Source organism: Podarcis liolepis (assembly GCF_965112155.1).
Source record: "Podarcis liolepis genome assembly, chromosome: 13".
NCBI lineage: Eukaryota > Metazoa > Chordata > Lepidosauria > Squamata > Lacertidae > Podarcis > Podarcis liolepis.
In genome coordinates, this window is record NC_139573.1 from 11,895,172 (window position 1) to 11,917,594 (window position 22,423).

The 22,423-nt window shown below is 39.7% G+C and overlaps 1 protein-coding gene across 1 annotated transcript; it reads left to right on the plus strand.

Moving 5' to 3' along the window:
- Window positions 1-1,303: 1,303 nt before the first annotated feature.
- LOC310692617 (vomeronasal type-2 receptor 26-like) lies at window positions 1,304-20,537 on the plus strand (the record flags this gene model as incomplete). Its single annotated transcript, XM_083473562.1, has 8 exons — window positions 1,304-1,606; window positions 2,076-2,963; window positions 3,573-3,800; window positions 6,471-6,679; window positions 15,549-15,840; window positions 16,548-17,438; window positions 19,002-19,128; window positions 19,636-20,537. The coding sequence occupies 8 exons, from the start codon at window positions 1,304-1,306 to the stop codon at window positions 20,535-20,537; spliced, it is 3,840 nt and encodes a 1,279-aa protein (XP_083329688.1).
- Window positions 20,538-22,423: the final 1,886 nt, after the last annotated feature.

Consider the following 22,423-nt stretch of genomic DNA (forward strand, 5'->3'; position numbering starts at 1 on the left):
AGCTGCTTAGCTGCTAGTAGACTGCGTATCACATGTTGACCTCAGCCTAATTCAGTGTGAATGGAGGAGAGAGGAAAAAATGAGGGAAAGAGAGTAGACTGGGTGACAGAAAGAGAGGAAATGGAAGTGGGAGACCTACCAAACAAATCACTTTGGGGAAATAAGTCATTCTATGATTAGATGCCCAAAATATCTGCACCACACACTTCAGATATGTCTTGACCAATTTGTGCGCTTTAAAAATGGCAGTCTAGGGTGCATCCAGGTTTTGCAAAATTATATTTGCTGAGGCCTTCATTATACAAATAAATGTAAAAATCAACAAATATTATTTATCTTCTTGTAGCTGTTGTTTCACAGCCTTTTCATCGGCCACCCTGACTTCTTCAATGGCTTACTCATTTGGTTTCAACAGATTTACAATCAACTTCATGCTTTTACTCTCTGGGATTTTTTCCTCCAATATTTTTAGATAAACCTTTTCAAGTAGGGACAGCAAATCTCTGGAATGCCTACCCTATGAAGACCCACCTGCTCCTAACACCTTGTTGCCTTTAGATGCCAGCCAAAAATTGTTATTTATAAAGATCCTTTGTGCTACTTGCACAGTTTTCTACATCTGAAAAGAAGTTATCAAAATATTGAACCATAATTATTCTGAATATTAAAATCTGCATCAGCAGTCATCCACCAAGTACTATATTTGCAAATTTTGAATACTTTCTTCTCAATTTTCTTCTAAATCCTTCACATAGTCTGGAATTTTCAACAGAAACAGCATGCTTTTACTTGTCTCTGAACTCCTCCTTAGACATTTATATTTTCTTAATTGATTGCCATAAATTATTACTGCCCCACATAAATATATATATACTAGCATTCCCCCATAGCCTGTTTTTGAATACCATAGGTTCTTTATCTCATATATGTTCTTTATTCCATATATTAATCTGGAGTTACAATAATAATGAATGCAAGTTAGTCATGAAGTATTGGTTTCAAAGACACTTAATAATTAATACTGAAAATGAAATCTCTGTTCAATCTATGTGAGATATTAACAATCTGAATTGGCTTGAATACAGTTCGTATTCCTAATATACATAATTATATGAAGCAAAAGTCTAAACACACAATTCAGGCAATAGTAACCAGAATAGATTTTTCCGTTTTCCAATAAGAAAATTACCAGCTAATTATTAATTTGTTTGTTTGTGCCTTATCCTCATAGTCAGGCAGTTGAAACTATCATATTTAAAGTGGGTGGATATTGTACTAAAATGATTTTGTGTACTAGTGACAAATGATTTGCAGTGTGGTGACAAAGTTTTACCAGCACATCCTGTCCCTGGTGTTTGCCGTTGATGAGGTCAATGAGAATCCCAAGATCTTACCCAATGTCACTCTTGGATTCCACATCTATGACAGTTACTCCAATCCAAAAATGGCGTACCGTAGTACTCTGGACCTGCTCTTCAAATCACATCAATTTGTCCCCAACTACAAATGTGACACTCAGGAAAATGCAATAGGAGTCATTGGGGGATTGAGCTCTGATATCTCCTCATGCATGGCAGACATCTTAGGTCTTTACAAGATTCCACAGGTAGGATCTGAGCATGAGCTCCATGGCAATGGCTTTTTATCCCTGCCATAAATCTCTTCCCATTCGGAATTTGGTATAAAATGGACTTGACTGCATGAGATATAATTTGGGTATTCAAAAGGTTTTTTTTTTTGGGGGGGGGGGAGATTCTAAAAATCATGTAATGATGAGAATTTATGTAAGTTAATGGGGCAAATATTGAAAGGAAAGTTATACCAAGACAGAGTATGTGTGGATAATGATGATGATGATGATGATGATGATGATGATGATGATGATAATAATAATAATAATAATAATAATAATAATAATGTCACTCTTCAAGGATCTCAGGGCAGTTCATAGGATAAAAATACAGGATAAAAGTACAAAATAAAATAAAAACAAAGCAGTAACATTAACCCCCTTCCAACAAACTCATTTAAAATTCCATAGAATATTAATCAGCTTTTCCTTTTTTCCTTTTCAGATTTCTTATGGTTCATTTGAACCAGAAGTGAATTATCAACTCAAGCTCCCTTCTTTTTATCGCATGGTCCCCAATGAAGCCCTTCAGTATCAAGGAATTGTCCAGTTATTGCTACATTTCAGATGGAAATGGGTTGGGCTCATCACTCCAGATAATGAAAGTGGAGAACGATTCTTGAAGGCCATGGAGCTAATGTTTTCCAAGAATGAGATATGTTCAGCATATGCTGAAAGAGTTCAATACAATCTGCACTCCTCTGGCAGCGTCATTGATATGGCATCTGAAACAAGGGTTGTATTACCCCCTTTCCTGAAGAGCAAAGCCAATGCAGTTGTTATATATGGAGAAAGAGCAGCTATTATGTGGTTAGGAGTAGCTCTGAGGATAGCTAGGATGGTTCAGATGATATTTCCTCAATACAAAGAGGTCTCCACAGCAAAAGTATGGATTACGACAGCCCAAATTGATTTCACATTAAACATATTTCAAAAACGATTTCGCACTGATATACAAATTTTCCATGGTGCTATCTCCTTTGCTATTCATTCTAAAGAGCTGCAGAACTTCCAAGAATTTCTTTCGGCCGTAAATCCTTCCTGGGAAGATGGAGATGGTTTTATCAAAGATTTCTGGGAACAGGCATTCAGTTGTACACTTTCAAACAGCAGTGTGTCACCAGGCATTGATGAAATGTGTGATGGAGAGGAGGCTCTCGAGAACATTCCATCACCTTATTTTGAAAAGAGCATGACCGGCCACAGCTACAGTATCTATAATGCTGTCTACGCTCTAGCACACGCTTTGCATAGCATGTACTCAGCTAGCGTCAACCACAGGACAATGGAGTACAAGAGCAGGCTGTCTCCTCAGAATGTGGAAGCCTGGCAGGTATTTTTTTCCTGCTTCCATGTAATCCTGCAGTGTCACACGTAACCATGGGCAAGTTCTGGAATTTAGCCCCTTTAGAACAATAATAAAATTTAAGTAATTCTATTTATCGGAAAGGGGAGTATTTTGTAACAAGGCATTAAATCAACATTAATGGTCACAGATATTAATTTAATAATAATAATAATAATAATTTATACCCCACCCACCTGGCTGGGTTTCCCCAGCCACTCTGGGCAGCTTCCAACAAAATATTAAAAATACATTAAAACATCAGTCATTAAGAACTTCCCTAAACAGGGCTGCCTTCAGATATCTTCTAAAAGTCAGATAGTTGTTTATTTCCTTGACATCTGATAGGAGGGCATTCCACAGGGTGGGTGCCACAACTGAGAAGGCCCTCTGCCTGGTTCCCTGTAACTTTGCTTACACTAGCAGCAGGCATTTAAAAGGTTAAAATTAACGAGGCAGCCTTCAGTTGTTGAATTTACACTGTGCCATAATTTGCCACTCTCATCTTCCATCTGCTTCCAAAAGTTGGACACCTTCCATTAGTCTTATTGGGAATAAGTCTATATAGAACTTTTTATTTTCCCATTTTCCTTCTAGCTCCATGCATTTCTTCAGAGGATCTCATTCAACAACAGTGCCGGAGATGAAATTACATTAAATGAACATGGAGAACTGGCATCTGGTTTTGATATTAGAAACTTGGTCACATTCCCAAATCAATCCTACGCTAGGGTCAAATTGGGAAGTCTGGATCCACAGGCTCCTTCTGGAAAAGAGCTCACCATCAACGAGGACAGAATCAAATGGATTAAAGACCTGGCTCAGGTGGGAAATAGCTGTGCAGTCTTCCAAATGCCAACATTATTAGTCATTCAATGAAACAGAAGGGCAAGAGGTATAAAGAAAACAAAAAGAACATTCCTTCGCATAATACATTATTTAATTTGAAATTCCTTGGAATACCATTCCATTCAAATGTATGGCCATAGCTGTGACTGTCTTAGGCCTGCCATTAAATTCAGAGTAGCAAGTAGTAAACAGAGGTGGTTTCAAGCACATGGATCTCCTGTCTGTGTCAATACCAGCCTTTAAGAAGGTTATATATATCCATCTGTTCCCACTGATATTTTATTAAGATTATTTTATTGCAATTCGTTCTGTTTTTAAGATATCATTTTTAGGCTGCAGGTTATTGGTTGTGTGAGCCCCCCCTCCCCCATTACAGTGGTACCTTGGGTTACATATGCTTCAGGTTACATACGCTTCAGGTTACACACTCCGCTAACCCAGAAATAGTGCTTCAGGTTAAGAACTTTGCTTCAGGATAAGAACAGAAATCGGGCTCTGGCGGCACGGCAGCAGCAGAAGGCCCCATTAGCTAAAGTGGTGCTTCAGGTTAAGAACAGTTTCAGGTTAAGAACGGACCTCCAGAACGAATTAAGTACTTAACCCGAGGTACCACTGGATATAAATTTGTACTTATTGTACAAATTAGAGTTGGCGGTTCACTATTGTGTTGGCTGAGCTTTCATTGTACATGATATTGAAACTGATCCCCCCATTAAATTTCTGTAAATCATCTTGAGAGCATGGTCCTTTCAGGCATACCCAAAGTTATAGAAATAAAAAAGCTATGACAACAAAAATAAGGCATTTTTGCTTATCAGAAGTATATAAATAAATAATGGAAGAACAATAAAAACTGTACCATCCAGAGAAGGCATCTCAGACTAAGATGGAGCAGTGGTTGTCAGAAAACAGATGATGTTGCTTGCCATAGCTTTCTTCAGAAACCTCTGGGGCAAGTCTCTAGTTTAGTGGCATTTGTTTGAAATCCTAAGCTAGTTCTGCCTTTGGATGGACTAAATATGGACCTTCTAACCTTTTTGAGTTTCTGTGATGCTCAGTACAGAAATTATTCCTCTTACAGGATGTGCCACTTCTTCACTTATGAACGATATATCAGCCTTCCTCAACCTTGGCCCTCCAGATGTTTTGAGACTACAATTCCCATCATCCCTGATCACTAGTCCTGCTAGCTAGGGATCATGGGAGTTATAGGCCAAAAACATCTGGAGGGCCGAGGCTGAGGAAGCCTGTCTTATATTATGTATCACTAGCCTTCTAATATACTAGGGTGCTATACGATGAAATCCCTACATATTTTTCAATACTATTACAAACGCGCGTGCGCGCATGCTCACACACACACACACACACATAGTAATGCTAGAAGCCTCTAAGTCAAGATGAGTAAGCTGTATTACTTTGTCTTAGATGAGAGCATGGATATAATGTGCATAATTTAAACCTGGTGGAATAGAGAGAAACTGGATAAAAACTTTTCAGGAGGGACTAAGGGCATTCCAGAGGTGATGTCACTTTGTATGTCAAAGAGGACAAAGTTTCCAGGAGCAAATCCCCAAAGTAGCAGTGTACTTATAGAATTGTTGTGGGTGATAATACTAAGACCTAAGAGTGATTTAATACTAGTACAGTGGTGCCCCGCAAGACGAATGCCTCGCAAGACAGAAAACTCGCTAGACGAAAGAGTTTTCCGTTTTGGAGGTGCTTCGCAAAACAAATTTCCTATGGGCTTGCTTCGCAAGATGACAATGTCTTGCGAGTTCCTGCTGGTTTTTCCCCTCCCCCCCTTTTCTAAGCCGCTAAGCCGCTTATCAGCTGATCCAATCAGCAGATAAGCCGCTAAAAGCTGCTAATAGCGCTAATAGCGCTAATCCGCTAATCCATCAATGGGCTTGCTTCGCAAGACGAAAAAACCGCTAGACGAAGAGAATCACAGAATGGATTCTTTTCGTCTTGCGAGGCACCACTGTATCTCCTATCTTCCCCCTGAGCAAAATGCCTATGGTGAACTTGAGATGGAGAACAAAATCCAGAACGCATAAAAAAGGAAACTGTGGTAATGGGTGACTTCCATTATTCTCACATAGTTTGTAACATTCATGTACCCAGCCATGACAAGGAAGTAAAATGTCTAGATAACCTGAATGACTATGTCCCAGTTAGTCATAGAATTCACAAGTTCAGAGAGTGTGCAGTCAGTTTTTGTTTACAGGCTTCCTATTTCCATCTGGTTGGTCAATGTGAGGACAGCATGCTGGATGAGCTGGGCCTCTGGTCTGATCCTGCAGGGCTTTTATGCTCTTATGCTTCTCTCATATCTCTGCAAAGGTGCCACCCCTTTCGGTGTGTAATGCTTACTGTCCTCCTGGTCATATGAAGAGAAAGAAGGAGGGGAAGAAATTCATTTCCATTGGAAGGGAAGTTCTTTGCAGCACTTTCAATTGTTGAATTTTCACTGATTGACAAGTTCCCATGGAATCTCTGCCACTGAAGGCCAGATACCTGCATTGTGAATTGCAAATGTTCTTTGACTGAAGAAAAGAAGTAAAATCTATCTCATAAAGCCATTACAACCATTTTAATGAGAGCATGGCATCATATTTTAGACTTCTTTCTCTTTCCTGCTAGCTGTACTCATTCCTCCAGGGGATATCATTCAATAACAGCGTTGGGGATGAAATTAAATTTAGTGAACATGGAGAATTAGCTGCTGGATTTGATATTACAAACTTGGTGACTTTCCCAAATAGATCATATTTTAGGATGAAAGTGGGGAGCTTGAATCCTCAGGCTCCTCTTGGCAAAGAATTCACTATCAAAGAGGACAAAATTGAATGGCAAATGTTCAGCAACACCTCCAGAACTGAAATAAAAAGTAATGGGGAAATCGGGCACCCCTGTCGTGTTCCTTTCTCTATCTTAAGTTCCTCAGTCACAACATTGTTTACAATCAGTTTAGCTTTTTGTTCAGAATATATTGCAGCCATACCATTCTCAAAACCCCGGCCTACCCCCATCCCATGAAGATTCTTCTTCATAAAACTCCAAGAAATATTGTCAAAGGCTTTCTCCGCATCCACAAAGATCAATACTGCCTTAGTGTTTATATTCACCTCTAGCTTTTCCAAAATGTCTATTACATTCCTTACATTGTCTGCCAGGTGTCTTTTAGGGAGAAAGCCTGCTTGGTCCTTATGAATCTTCTCCATCAAAACTCTTTTAAATCTTTTTGCCAAAATGTCTGCAAAAATTTTGTAATCCACATTAAGGAGTGATATTGGGCGGTAGTTCTTGAGTTGGGTCTTTTCAGTCTCTGACTTTGGTATGAGTGAAATATATGCCTCTTTCCACGATTCAGGCGCCCTTTTTCCCTCAAGGATCTCATTACAAACTTCTCTTAGTGGTTGAGTCAACCATTCCTTCAGCGATTTGTAGTATCTGGAAGTCAGTCCATCTGGTCCCGGAGATTTGCCCAGTTGCATATTCTGAATGGCAGCCTCTATCTCTTGTTCTGAGATTCTCTGGTTCAAATCCATCTTACTTTGATGAGAGATGTTTTGTAATCCATATTTTCCAAGGAATTTGTCTATATCTTCTTCATTTTGCGGGCCTTGAGTGTAGAGTTTTTTGAAGTAACCTAAAAAGCAATTTCTAATTTCATTGGGCTTAGATATATTCTTTCCATCCACCTCAAGGCTTGTAACTGTATTTAGTTTCTGCCTTTTCTTCAGTTGCCATGCCAAAAGTTTACCACATTTATTTGCTGATTCAAAGGTCTTTTGCTTCATTTGCTTTATCTTCCATTCAATCTCTTGGTTCATCAATTCCATGTATTGTGTTTGATATAACTTGATCTCTCTTAAAATGTCTTGAGACTTTGGTTTTGTTCTTAATTTCCTCTCTCCTTCCTTTATCATTTCCAAAATCTTCTCTTTTTTCTCATTTTGTTTTTTCCTCTTTATTGAATTTTGTTGAATCAAAAATCCTCTCATAACCGCTTTACTTGCATCCCAGATCACTCTTTTCTCCACGTCGGTCCTCAAATTTATTTCAAAATAGTCTTTTAGAGTCTTTTGGGCCTTCGTGAGGATCTCCTTATCATGAAAGAGGGTGTCATTCATTCTCCATCTAAATTGACCAGTTATTGTGAGCTTCATCTCCATCTTCACGGCGTTATGGTCGGAGCAAGTTTTTGGGCAGATTTCCACTTTCTTAATCTTTGGAGCCATTCCACTAGTAACCCAGATTTGATCGATTCTGGTCCAGGTCATCATTGCTTGGGAGAAAAAGGTTCCCTCTCTTTCCAGAGGGTTCCTTGTTCTCCAAATGTCTATCAAGTCCATGTTTTCAGTCATTTCAAAAAAAGTCTTAGGGAGTCTCCCTTCTTTGGTGACTGTTAGTCTTTGTGCCTTGTCCATATTGGTGGAGACCACGCCATTCATGTCTCCCATGATTATCATATTGTAATCCAAATAATCCATCAACGTTTCATGAAGTCTCTTAAAGAAGTCGGATTTGCCTTCATTTGGTGCATAAATTCCAACAACTAGAAATTTTTCTCCTTGTACTTGTATCTCCACAGCCAGATATCTCCCTTGTTCATCTTTGAATATCATTTTTGGAGCCCATTTCTCTTTCACATATATTACCACTCCTCTCTTCTTAACTTTGTCTGATGAGATAAATTCTTGTCCTAGCCTTTTGTTTGTAAGTAATCTCCTGTGGGCTCTAGTTATATGAGTTTCTTGTAAGCATATCAAGTCCAGTTGTTCTCTATTTAATACATGGAATACTTGTCTTCTCTTCAAAGGCCCATTGAGCCCATTACAATTCCAACTGAGGAATTGCAGAGCCATCTTGCTATTTTTCTGAGGCTCCTCCAACAGCTCCCAGTTGTTGCTCTTCTTCTGATGGTGGTGGTTTTTGTCCAAACGAGAGATTCAGGATGTCCAACGCTCTCCTCTGTTCTGCAAGTACGTCCACAGTCCCCTTCTGTAGATCCTCCTGGTATCTTGCCAAAAATTTGTCTTTATCTTGAATTGTCTTTATTTTCACCTTGTTTGCCTTGTAGTCAAATGACAGCCCTTGTGGGAATTCCCACCTGAAGCGGATAGAGTTTTTCTTTAGTAGAAGGGCTAAATCCTTATAAAAGTTTCTTAAGTCCAGAATGTATTTTGGGATGTCTTTGAAGATCTGTACAGCTGAGTTTCCAATTTGCAAGGCCTTTTCAAAGTGTAGTCCCAATATTTTGTCTCTTTCCTCCTTGGATCTGAGTGTGATCAAACAGTCTCTCGGGGTCTTTCTGTTTTGCTTTTTGCCCAATCTAAAGGCAGTCGTGATTTTGAATTCGTCTTCCTGGAGGTCCCAACAGTCCACAAACTCCCTTGTCAAGTATTCCACAAGGTTGTCTCCTTCATTCTCCGGAATCAGTCTTATTTTTAAATTCCTCTCTTTCCTCTGTAACTCCCACAAGGCCAAAGTTGCATCATGCTCATAGACCTTCTTGGCGATCGGCTCTAACTTCTCCTGTGTCTCTCCCGCAGTAGCTTTGGCGTCTTCGGCAATTTGACGCGTAGTGGCGTTTTCCTCCACCAATTTATTTATGGATTCTGTATTCTGGTTTAGTCTTGCTGAAATTTCTGTTAGTTTTAATGTATTCTCTGAAGTCTGTTTTGTCAGAGACTCCAGAGTTTGATTTATCTTGAGCAAAGCATCTGTCACAGCTTCCATGGAAACGGCTGCTCCTTTGTCTTGTCCTGTTGTTCCTGTTGATCCAACTGTTGCGCCTGAGATTGAGCCTCTTTTCTTTGCCTGTAGCTGCTGCAGCTGTTGTTGTTGTTGCTTGGTTTTGGCTCTTGTGACTATCTCCTCTTGTGCGCCACTCATGTCAAGGTCAGTTCCCACGGGATTTATTCTCCCTTGGAAAATTCCACTGTCTTAGGCCGTGCCGGGCCTCACTTTGTCCTCTAGAGGGAGCAAATCAAAATGGCCATAGAACAAAGTTTCCAAGTATAAAGACAAAGGAGTCTGTCCAGAATGTAAAAAGGGAAGTTAACACAGTCAAAGTCAGTCAAAGTCAGTACTACTAAAAACTTGTTGCTTTAGATTGCCACAGTTGCCCAATTTATGCTACTTCTTCTTGTATTGTACAGTAGCCAGGCACTGTGGAAACTTTGTATCAAAGTATCACTTCACAGGGGAAAGTCAGTTCAGTATGGTACAAAGGCAGACCGTTTCATTTTCAGATGGATGAGACAGCAGAGGTTTTTTTACTTCTAACAAATCATGCAGTTGTTGTTCAAATTCACCTCCCCTCTGCCCTGCTAGCTAGAGGGGAGATCAAAGGGTCTAAATGTCCGGTTAAGCTAGTCAAGTAGCAGGTTTAAACGGATGCAGGTTTAAAGCTCCGTTGCTTTCACTTTCATGCAGTCGGGGGGAGGCAGACTTCCTTTGTTTAGCTCTCCCCCGTTTTTAGCCCAATTTTTTAAATTTAAAAGGTCCCGGTTATATTTCAGCTCTTACTCACGGGGATTCAGTCCAAATTTTCTTTTCAGGAAGGAATCGGCGCTCTCCGCTTATGGCGACGCGGCTTCACTTCGCAGGCTGGGTAACGACTCTCAGCACCGCGCTCACTCCCGATGTCGATCCGTAGCCTTTAAAAAGGCTCTTTCACGGTACCGGGGGGCGCAAAGGTGCCCACCGAGTCTCCTTGTTCTCAGGCTTCAGCGCCTGGGATTTTAGGGGTCCCCCGCTTGCCGTAGCGGGTAAGACCCGAACTTGCGAAGCAGTCCTTCTCCGGAGCTCGGAGCTAGGACCGCCATTAAGCGCTGGCACCGACCGGAAGTCCGACTCCACCACCGTCTACTCCTGTTTTGTACTGCACCTGGCTGGTCCTTCTTTTCATTCCCTCCACATAGGCTGGACTGATCAAATAGTTCTGCCACCTGCTGTGATATGATGGGGAAACAGGACATGCTTTATTAAGCAGATATGCAGTTATTTTCATATCTTTGCTTTTAAAATGAAGTGTAAATGAAAGAATTTGTATGCATCATATTTCTGGTATGTTTGTAGGACTGGGTGAAAATGAATAATTAGAATAAACCTTGGTTTTAAATTGTCATAATTGCAACCTTTTTCAGAAACTTGCATCCATTGCCCAGAAGATAAGTATTCAAACAAGGACCACAATCACTGCATCCCTAAGATCTCAAATTTCCTAGCCTTTGATGACACTTTGGCTATTGTTTCAACTTCCTCTGCACTTCTATTGTCTCTGGTCACAGCTCTGGTGCTGGGCATCTTCATTAAGCACCGGAACACTGCCATAGTCAAAGCCAACAACAGAAGTCTAACCTACATTCTCCTCACCTCCCTCCTCTTGTGTTTCCTCTGCTCTTTGCTGTTCATTGGAATGCCCAATGAGGCAACTTGCCTTCTCCGACAAACAAGTTTTGGCACCATCTTTTGTGTGGCCCTCTCTAGCATCTTGGCCAAAACCATTTCTGTCGTTTTGGCATTTATGGCTATCAAACCAGGATCCAGGATGAGGAATTGGATGGGGAAGAGACTGACTTATTCCATTGTCCTTTCCTGCTCCATTGTTCAAGTAGGAAACTGCATTCTCTGGCTGGCAACCTCTCCCCCATTCCCAGATTTGGACATGCACTCAATGACTGAACAAATTATACTGTTATGTAATGAAGGATCCATCACCATGTTCTATTCTGTGCTGGGCTACATGGGCTTCCTGGCCATTGTCAGCTTCATTGTGGCCTTCCTAGCCAGAAAATTGCCTGACAGTTTCAATGAAGCTAAGTTTATCACCTTCAGCATGCTGGTCTTTTGCAGTGTTTGGCTCTCCTTTGTTCCAACTTACCTAAGCACCAGAGGAAAATACATGGTGGCAGTGGAGATTTTCTCCATCTTGGCTTCCAGTTCTGGTTTACTGGGCTGCATCTTTTCCCCAAAATGTTACATAATTTTGGTGAAGCCTGAGCTCAACAACAGGGAACAGCTAATACGAAGAAAGTAGTAAATCAATTGATGAGTTTGTATTTTCAACAATATTTTTATTATCTATATAGGATCATAAAAGAAGTATATATGAATTGGGAGTATTAAACTATTTCAGTTATGCTGTTGCTTTGGAGGCTTAGGGTTGATTTATAGTCTGTAGAGCCTATGAGAAAAAATTTCACATGAGTAAAGTTCAACAAAGGATATTTAAATTTAAGTAAGAAATAGGAACCAAATAACCCTACTACCCTTCTAAATGAGCGAGACACTGATTGATGGAGTAGACCTAAAGCATTTAAGTAAAGGTGGTAGATGGAGTTTTTCAGATAGTTAATGTTGATATTACAGTGGATGCTTGTGCATCATTTCTTATGCATGGAATAAAGATTTGACTATTGGTTTCTTCTTATTCTACAGGGTACATGGGTGTGAGATTTTTACATAGATATTTGAAGGCAATAAAAAACCAACTCAAAGCAACCCTTCCCATCCATTTTAGAGGGTAGGATTATTTGTGTATTTTATTTACACAATATCTATGCCACTTAACTGTATGGTCTCTCAGTGATTTATAGAAAAGTTGAAGAGGACACAATAAAGATAAAAACAGTTAATACTAATGAGAAAAGTTGCCTTAAATGCTTATTGAAATTAAAAGGTTTATCACTGGGCTCTGCTTTTTCAAGAGGGAGTGGGGCTGTCTGATCTCAGCTAGGAAAAGGTTCTATATAATTGTCCCACATAATCGAATGCATGTCTCCTGCATGATATCAGCTCCTTATCTTGGCCATGGATGATCACTGACTGTGGGTTCCCCAAATATCTCAGTTATGTGGCAACTATATAAGTAAGTGGAGGGTCCTTAAGTTCAATCAATCAATCAATCAATCAAACTTTTAATGTGCCAACCAATGGCCGTGTCATCATCCAAAACATTAACAGACACTAGATGTACAAAAACTACAACCTAATATAATAGAAATCTTTGTTACAAGGACAGATAAAATAGAGGATAGTCACATATGGATTGTGTAAGTTAGATCTCTGAGTCCCCTTTACAATTAACAGTTAATTTATCTAAATGATTCACCCTCATCTTCCTCAGGAAAGAGCTAAGAGTAGGACTTGCCTCAGCAAAAGAACACATAGACAAGTTATTTGTATGTTTTACAATCTAAGAATTGGTTGGTGTGTATTTTGCTTACTTAAAAAAAATAACACCTGACTTTAAAACGTTTCTGTTATTTTCTGTAAACCTAACACAATAAAAATGTTAAGTATTTTCATCCTACACCCTTACTATCATGCACATGATTATTCCCCTTATTCCCCCCCCCCCCAAGGTTGAATGACTAGTGCAGAACACTGGATTAATTTTAATTCAGACAGAGGAATAGGAGTGTTTGAAGATGTAACAGACTGCCCCTAATACTCCCTTTCTTAGACATTTTAAAACAGACGTTGGTTGCCCACTAATCTGGTATATTTTAGCAGCAGATATACCATAAAGGATTGATCTAGATTTCAGAAGTATTCTGAAATACCTATGGACTCTGGGGATCTATGCTTGGACAAGAATATTTGCTTCACTAGTTCAGTAACTGATGATTTGTCGTGAATACACTGCAGAAGCGATTGTCCCTCTTGTAATTATCAAAATCACCATAATCAATTCATCTGGGCAAAGCTCCAATGGATTCCGAGAAGGCCACAGAAAAACAACAAGCCCTTCTGAAATCATTACAAGTACCTGTGCTTCATGGTGAGATAAGATTAGGGACAAGAGAGAGGTAGAGCTCTGTCATCTTGATCTGTTTCCATCTTTCCACAAGATAGGTCAAACTTCAAATCAGCATTTCCAAATTAGCATTTAGGGCTTCCTTATGAAACACTGTTATGGATAAGATGGAAGGATGGCCCTTTGAGAATGTGATGGCAGAGTCAGATGCCACCCAAGTCATCTTATTCAAATCAGGCTGATGTTAATAACATGTTCATGATGTGAGAACAGCCCTGATGGACCAAGTCAAAAGCCCAGCATCTACTACAGCATTCTGTTTAGAAATAGCCGACTAGTTGATGTTGTAAACTGAGAAATAGAGGATTGCCATGTGTGGAAGGGAGGTGGCAATCAGGATGTTTGTGTTATTTCTGTATTTGCTGCTCTTAAACATGTTGCATGAAGCACATACTGTTAAGTGCAACATAAATAATCCTGTACATATTCCACATGAGTGGTATCAGCCAGGCGATCTCCTTATCGGTGGGATGGTATCTCATATCCATTATGTTTTCACCAGAGTTTTGTTCAACAAGCATCCTTCTCAGGACTTCATTAACATCCCATAGTAAGGAAATGGAACCTACATTTACATTTAGTGATTATTTCTCTTTGTAAAATTGTCTGAAAATTGCTCTGAAGAAATTTAAACAGAATTTTAAAGCAAATATGAAGGAATAGATAGGTGTGTGGGTGGCCATTAACTATTGGTAATAAAATTAAATACTCAAACATCTGTAAATTTAGAAGGTATCTAAATTGGCAGCTGGGCATGTGGAAAGAGTAAGCTTTTGTGTTCCATTATTATTATTATTATTATTATTATTATTATTATTATTATTATTATTATACATAGACACAGAGTCTTTCCTGTGCATGGCGTAGCTTTGTACTGCATCTACTTATCCTCACATTCAGATATACATTTGCATGCAGAGAGTTGCCACTAGTCAGATAATACTGAGCTTGATGGACATAGCATATTTTTTTCTCCTGTTCCTTTTATGTTCATTTATCCCTAGGTTTCAAAATGCTAGATGCTAAAGATTCACAGAGATTTTATGGATCATGAAGAATAGATGGTGTTGAAAGTGTTAGGATATAAATCAATCTGCACTGAAGGTTGATATGTCTGCATGGGAAAGGGTAGATACAGAGAGGAATCTAGAAGCTTCCTAGACTGTCCTGTAACCTGTGCTGAATTTCCTTTGGGCACTAGACTGATATGCTTAGGGTTGCTGATGTCCTTTTTCTTCATCTTGGCTTGACATCTTCCATGTGTCTTCTCCTGAGATGCAAGAGAAAGCCTGGCTAGTTGCTTTCTCCACCTTAGTTCCTCAGAATGAGGATCTTTCCTACCTAAACTCTGTGTCAGTGTGACTATATCCAACATTGCTTCAGTATTAACTTCCACTAATGCATTTGAATGCCATCTTTCACCAGATGAAGTCTTTCCAGGTTCAGGAACACTTAGAAAGAGGCTAAATTCAAAAATGTGTAGCACATTCCTATAATACAGACTGTGTTTTGGTTAAAACTGCAGAGTGATAAAGAACAAAACAGAAAAAATATTGGGGATGAAGAAAGTAAAAATCAACAAATTCCGTCCCACCCCCGCAAATTCTTTATGGATGTCAATTCTGTCTATACATTTCAAGGGAGTATAGCTCTGATTTGGGCTGCAGGCTAATGCAAACATGCCTTTGCTTGTGATGTACAAAAAACATATTTCAGCAAAAGGTAGCCACACAAGTCTTTCTATCCAACAGACTAAGCTAAAGATGAGCTTTGCATCTTGTACCCAGTCCCTATAGTCAAGCAGTTGAATTTCTTAGATCTTGAGTAGATGAAAACTGTGATAGAATATTTTTGTACACTTCTGAAATAGCTCATCACTTTATTTGCAGTGTTTTGACCAAGTTCTACCAGCACATCCTGGCCTTGGTGTTTGCTGCTGATGAGATCAACGAGAATCCCAAGATGTTGCCCAATGTCACTCTTGGGTTCCACATCTATGACAGCTACTCTGATTCAAGGATGACTTATCGGACCACCCTGGACCTGCTCTTTAAATCATATCACTTTATACCAAACTACAAATGTGGGATTCAGAAAAATGCAATAGGAATCATCGGAGGCCTGAGTTCTGATACTTCCACATCCATGGCAGACATCTTAGGTCTTTACAAGATTCCACAGGTAGGATTGTAGATTGTGGGCAGTGAGAATTTCCCTTAAAGTGCTCCATTGCCTAATTCACTCGCTTCCTCTTTCCAGCAGACCGTTGATGATTCATAAGAATGATGTGGTTCCATAGGGGTAAATGAAAAGCATCTGAAACATGTGGAATTGCTTGGGAGGGTATAATGTGGTATCCAAAGATGTGAATGAGTGGCATGGTTGCAAAGACTAATCTGGTTCTTTGGCAGTATCACCAAAAGACATGTGAGGAATGTTCTTAAATATACTCATTTCCTATGGGTGTGTGTTGTCATCCTCTCCCATCACAGTTTTCCCTTTTAGTTTCACATTGTCAGTAAAAGGAATATTAAACAAAATCTCTTCATCATCATCACTATCTACAAACTTCTAGCAGTCCCCAGAGTCTTCTCAGGTGCAGAAGACGAGAGCCCTGCTGCCTTCCCTCTGCACCATGGTTGCAAAGACTGTGTATTTAGTACTTGTAATGGAGAATTGCTCCAGATGTGAAAAGAGTAAATATCTAGAGTACAACTTAACCAAGACTGTGAGTGTGTGTGCGTTTTTCAAAGGATGGTGATTCTTCTAAAAACGGCATGTTGGGAATTTATAGGATTGCACTATAAGAAAAGGGCAACAAATAAATAGAATGATTCTGAACTCCTCTTTCCACTCTAAAATGCCTGGATTTCTCTCCATCTACCCAGATTTCCTATGGGTCACTTGAACCACATGTGAATAATAAAAAAACGTTCCCTTCCTTTTACCGTATGGTTCCCAATGAAGCCCTTCAGTATGAGGGAATTATCAAGTTACTACTGCACTTCAAATGGAAATGGGTTGGGCTTATCGTAGAAGATGATGAAGTTGGAGAATATTTCTTGCAGACGCTGGAGTCAATGCTTTCCAAAAATGGAATCTGTTCAGCATTCACAGAAAGAGTTCAAAAATATGAGCAGGTTTCCAGTAACATACTTGAAATGATAAAAAACAAACATAATACATTGCCAATGTTTATGCAGAGCAATGCCAATGCAGTTGTTATATATGGAGAAAGCGCGTCTATTAAATGGCTTGGGAAGTTTATATTGGCAGCCAAGCTAATTCATATGATGTTTCCTCAATATAAGAAGAGGTTCTTCACAGTAAAAGTATGGATAACAACAGCCCAAATTGATTTCACACTATATTCTATTCAAAAGATTATTGACAACGATATACAAATGTTTCATGGCGCTATCTCCTTCACAATTCACTCAAAAGAGATTCAAGACTTCCAAGAATTTATTAAGATTGTAAATCCTACTTGGGCAACAGAAGATGGTTTCATTAAGGATTTATGGGAAAATATATTTAGTTGTTCGATTTCAACCTCCACTAAGTCTACATTTTTTGATAAGACGTGTACCGGAGAGGAGACGTTAGCTAATCTTCCTGCACCTCTTTTTGAAATGAGCATGACTGGCCACAGCTACAATATCTATAATGCTGTCTATGCTTTGGCACATGCCTTACTTACCATGTACTCAGCTAGAGCCAGCCACAGAAGAATGGAGGATGGAGGTAGATGGTTTTCTCAGACCATGGAACCATGGCAGGTAATGCTTCCTCAATGACAAAATTCAATTATCATATCATAAAGAACAAGGGTGAGAAATGCCTTATCTATTATGTGATTGACCACCAAATCTTTAGAGATCACAAGCACCTAGTTCTTTTCTTGCTCATCATCTCAAATTTCTCTCTTCCTTGCCAGAGGCTTATCTCATACAACCATAATGATTATAACCTTATTCCTCCCATAGAGGACAATTTTGAAGTTCTTTGCAGCACTTTCAATTGTTGAATTTTCACTGATTGACAAGTTCCCATGGAATCTCTGCCACTGAAGGCCAGATACCTGCATTGTGAATTGCAAATGTTCTTTGACTGAAGAAAAGAAGTAAAATCTATCTCATAAAGCCATTACAACCATTTTAATGAGAGCATGGCATCATATTTTAGACTTCTTTCTCTTTCCTGCTAGCTGTACTCATTCCTCCAGGGGATATCATTCAATAACAGCGTTGGGGATGAAATTAAATTTAGTGAACATGGAGAATTAGCTGCTGGATTTGATATTACAAACTTGGTGACTTTCCCAAATAGATCATATTTTAGGATGAAAGTGGGGAGCTTGAATCCTCAGGCTCCTCTTGGCAAAGAATTCACTATCAAAGAGGACAAAATTGAATGGCACAAAGACTTGACTCAGGTGGGAAAATAACCCCATTGTCTCCCATATGTTCCACATTCATGGTCATTCTACAAAATGGGTGGGCAATAGAAATAATCAAAATAATTCCTTCGTATAATGCACATTTGTGTTTGAATTTATTTTAAATATCATATTGTGTGGGCAGCTTACAGAAATTGCTTTTTAAAGGTTTATTATGTGAAGGGTGAACATTTGATTTGAGACAAGCCACCATTTGAAGGACTGGTTTCACCAGTGGGTCCTGTAGACCCTTAAAATTAGTTACATCCATATATCCACTAAGGAAATTATATTTTTTTAGTGGTGACTCCTAAATTATGGAACTCTCTCCCTTGAGACATCCACTTGAACTTTCACTGCTGGCTTGCATAATGGTTTGAAGACCCCTGTGTTACAGCTGGCTGTTAATTAAAATAAATTCAAAGACGCTGCTAGTATTTCAACAACAATGGCAATGATAATATTGTAATTGTGATTCACTGGTTGCACTTTGTGTTTTGTATGGTATTATGTTATTTAATTTTTTTTATTTGTTATATGTTTGTAAGCCATCAAAAGACAGCATTGCCTGATAGCATAGCAGCCAAATCCTAGCCAACCCCAAAGTCGAAGGGCATTCCCAATCAAATAGTGTGCGTGGACTGCATCATGTGATTGATTATGCAAGGCAGTGCTTACCAGGGCCCCCACAATATTTTATTCAAGTTGGCACCCCTACCTGATAGGGTGCTCTTATGACCAAAAAGCTGCCCCTTCAAAAAAAACAAACCCCACCCTTTTTTCAACATTGTAACAGAAAGTTAACAGGAGTTATCTGTTACCATTGCTAACAGATAATCTGTTTTTTGTGTGATTATTTTTTTACTAAATACTAACATTCAACTATTCCTGTGTCTTTGAATAGGTGCCACCCCTTTCAGTTTGTAATGATATCTGCCATCCTGGTTACAGGAAGAAAAAGAAGGAAGGGAAGAAGTTTTGCTGCTATGATTGTGCTCCCTGTCCAGATGGGATGGTATCAGATGTGAAGGGTAGCATATGCTATGTTATGATATACCAAACTATTACTGAAGTAAAATCTGAGAAGTGCTTTTGCAAATTGGTTATAATCAGCTTTGTGGGGTTTCTTAAATTGTGGTGTTATGCGTTATTCTCAATTTTCACATAGAAATACTTTTAATAGATAGTTTCTATTAATCAGTTCGAAAGCATGCCAGTGCAAGTAGATAAATAGGTACCGCTCCGGCGGGGAGGTAAACAGCATTTCTGTGCACTGCTCTAGTTTCGCCAGAAGCGGCTTAGTCATGCTGGCCACATGACCCAGAAAAACTGTCTGTGGACAAATGCTGGCTCCCTCGGCCAGGAAAGCGAGATGAGCGCCGCAACCCCAGAGTCATTTGCGACTGGACTTCAAGGTCAGGGGTCCTTTACCTTTACCTTTTTAGTGAATATATTAGTTTGGGTGCAAATGTAATAAGGCAACAATTAGGAACAATATTGGTTGATTTCAAATTCTCATTCATTATTTGCCTTTTCAGAGATGGAAACTTGTGCCAGTTGCCCGGAAGATCAATATCCAAACAAAGGGAAGGATGAATGCACTCCTAAGCCTCCAAACTTCCTAGCTTTTGAAGACACTTTGGGCATAGCTTTAATTGCATCTGCACTTTTCTTCTCTCTGGTCACAGCTCTGGTGCTGGGCATCTTCATTAAACACCGGGACACTGCCATAGTCAAAGCCAACAACAGAAGCCTCACCTACATTCTCCTCATCTCCCTCCTTTTGTGTTTCCTCTGTTCTTTGTTGTTCATTGGAAAACCTAATAAGGTGACCTGTCTTCTTCGACAAACCACTTTTGGCATCATCTTCACTGTGGCCGTCTCTAGCATCTTGGCCAAAACCATCTCTGTTGTTTTAGCATTCATGGCAACTAAACCAGGATCCAGGATGAGGAATTGGATGGGAAAGAGACTGGCTTATTCCATTGTCCTTTCATGCTCCATTGTTCAAGTATGGATCTGTGTTCTCTGGCTGGCAACCTCTCCCCCATTCCCAGATTTGGACATGCACTCAATGACTGAGCAAATTATACTACTATGTAATGAAGGATCAGTCACCATGTTCTACTGTGTCTTGGGCTATTTGGGCTTCCTGGCCGTTATCAGTTTCACTGTTGCCTTCTTAGCCCGGAAGTTACCAGACACTTTTAATGAAGCCAAGTTCATCACCTTCAGCATGTTGGTCTTTTGTAGTGTTTGGCTCTCCTTTATTCCAACTTACCTGAGCACCAGAGGAAAATACATGGTGGCTGTGGAGATCTTCTCCATCTTGGCTTCCAGTGCTGGGATACTGGGCTGTATATTTTCCCCAAAATGCTACATTATCGTGTTGAGGCCCAAGCTGAACACCAGGGAGCATCTAATACAAAGAAAAAGTTAATTAACAGGAGAATTTGTGGTTTCAATTATGTTATTGATATTCTACATAGGTACAAAAGATGGAAATGAAATAAACCATTTGAAGGAATGAAATAATTTCAGGCATTTTGGTTTCATATTTTTTGGTGAAATGATTGTATTTTATTTTAGAGTTTTTTCTTAGAGGTGGTGGGAGAAAAGTTCACCATAAAGTATGAATGACATATACATAGGAAATAGGAACCTGCCTGAACAAAATTCCACTGTCCTTCTGATTTAGGAAGAGGCTGAGAGGTTCAGTAGAAATAAAATAAAGGAGCAGATCAAGTTTTCAGAAACTTCCAGCTGATGTTATAGTGGAGACAGTAGTAAAATTCCATATGCTCAAAATAAATATTTAACTATATTATAACTATTGATTTCTGGTTATTCTATTGAATATATTGGTTTTGGATATTTACATGTATGTTTCAAATAAACAATTCATCTCATATTTGTCTCCAAGGAGCTCAAGGTGGCGTTCATAGTCCCCCCTCCCCCATTTAATTCCCACAGGAACTCTGTGAGACTGAGAGGCAGTGACTGGTCCAAGGTCAGCCAGTGAGTTTCATGGCTGAGTGGAGATTTGAACCATGGGCTCCCAGGCCTTAGTTCAACACTTTAACCACTACATCACATTGGCTTTCCAGTTATCACAAAGGAAGGCTATCTTAATATTCGGACCTTAGCTACCAATTTTCACTCCAGCCTTGGGGCATTTGCCTCAGACTGCCATCATTAACCAACTTTCCTGAGTGATCTTATTTCTCCTAACTGCTGATTAACTCCCCTTTCTTCATTGACCAGAATCCCCAGACAATCAGAACCTGTCATTCCCCATCAAAATGAATTCAGTCATTTCTCTGTATCTGGACACTGAGATCAACTTCTGAGGCCCTCCTCCATGTGCTTCCTCCTTGAGAGGTCCAAAAGGTGGCAAGACAAGAACTGGCTTTCCCTGCAATTCCTCCCCATCTGTGGAATGCTCTTCCCAGGGAAGTTCACCTGGTCATTGTACTCCTTTAGGCACCAGGGGAAAACATTACTTTTTAACCAGGCCTTTGGTTGATCTGATTTACATCCTATGCCCTTTTAAAATGTGGAGTTTTTTGGGGGGGGGTTATTTGGGTGCTGTTTTTATTTTTATTATGTATTTTGTGGTTTTATGTTTTGATTTTATCCTGTGAACCGCCCTGAGACCCCTGTGTATGGGGCAGTACATACATTCAATAAATGAATAAAATAAATCAATCAATATCAGAACCCATCACCAAGCAGCTGTTGCTAAACAGGGCGGCAGCACAGCACAAGACCTCAGCATTTGATGGTAATAATAATAATAATAATAATAATAATAATAATAATAATAATATTTTATTATTTATACCCCGCCCATCTGGCTGGGTTTCCCCAGCCACTCTGGGCGGCTTCCAACAAAACACTAAAATACAATAACCTATTAAACATTAAAAGCTTCCCTAAAGAGGGATCAGATGTCTTCTAAAAGTTTGGTAGTTATTTTTCTCTTTGACATCTGGTGGGATGGCGTTCCACAGGGCGGGTGCCACTACCGAGAAGGCCCTCTGCCTGGTTCCCTGTAACTTGGCTTCTCGCAGTGAGGGAACCACCAGAAGGCCCTCAGCGCTGGACCTCAGTGTCTGGGCAGAACGATGAAGGTGGAGACGCTCCTTCAGGTATACTGGACCGAGGCCGTTTAGGGTTTTAAGGTCAGCACCAACACTTTGAATTGTGCTCGGAAACATACTGGAAGCCAGGGTAGGTCTTTCAAGACTGGTGTTATATGGTCTCGGCGGCTGCTCCCAGTCACCAGTCTAGCTGCCGCATTCTGGATTAGTTGTAGTTTTGGGG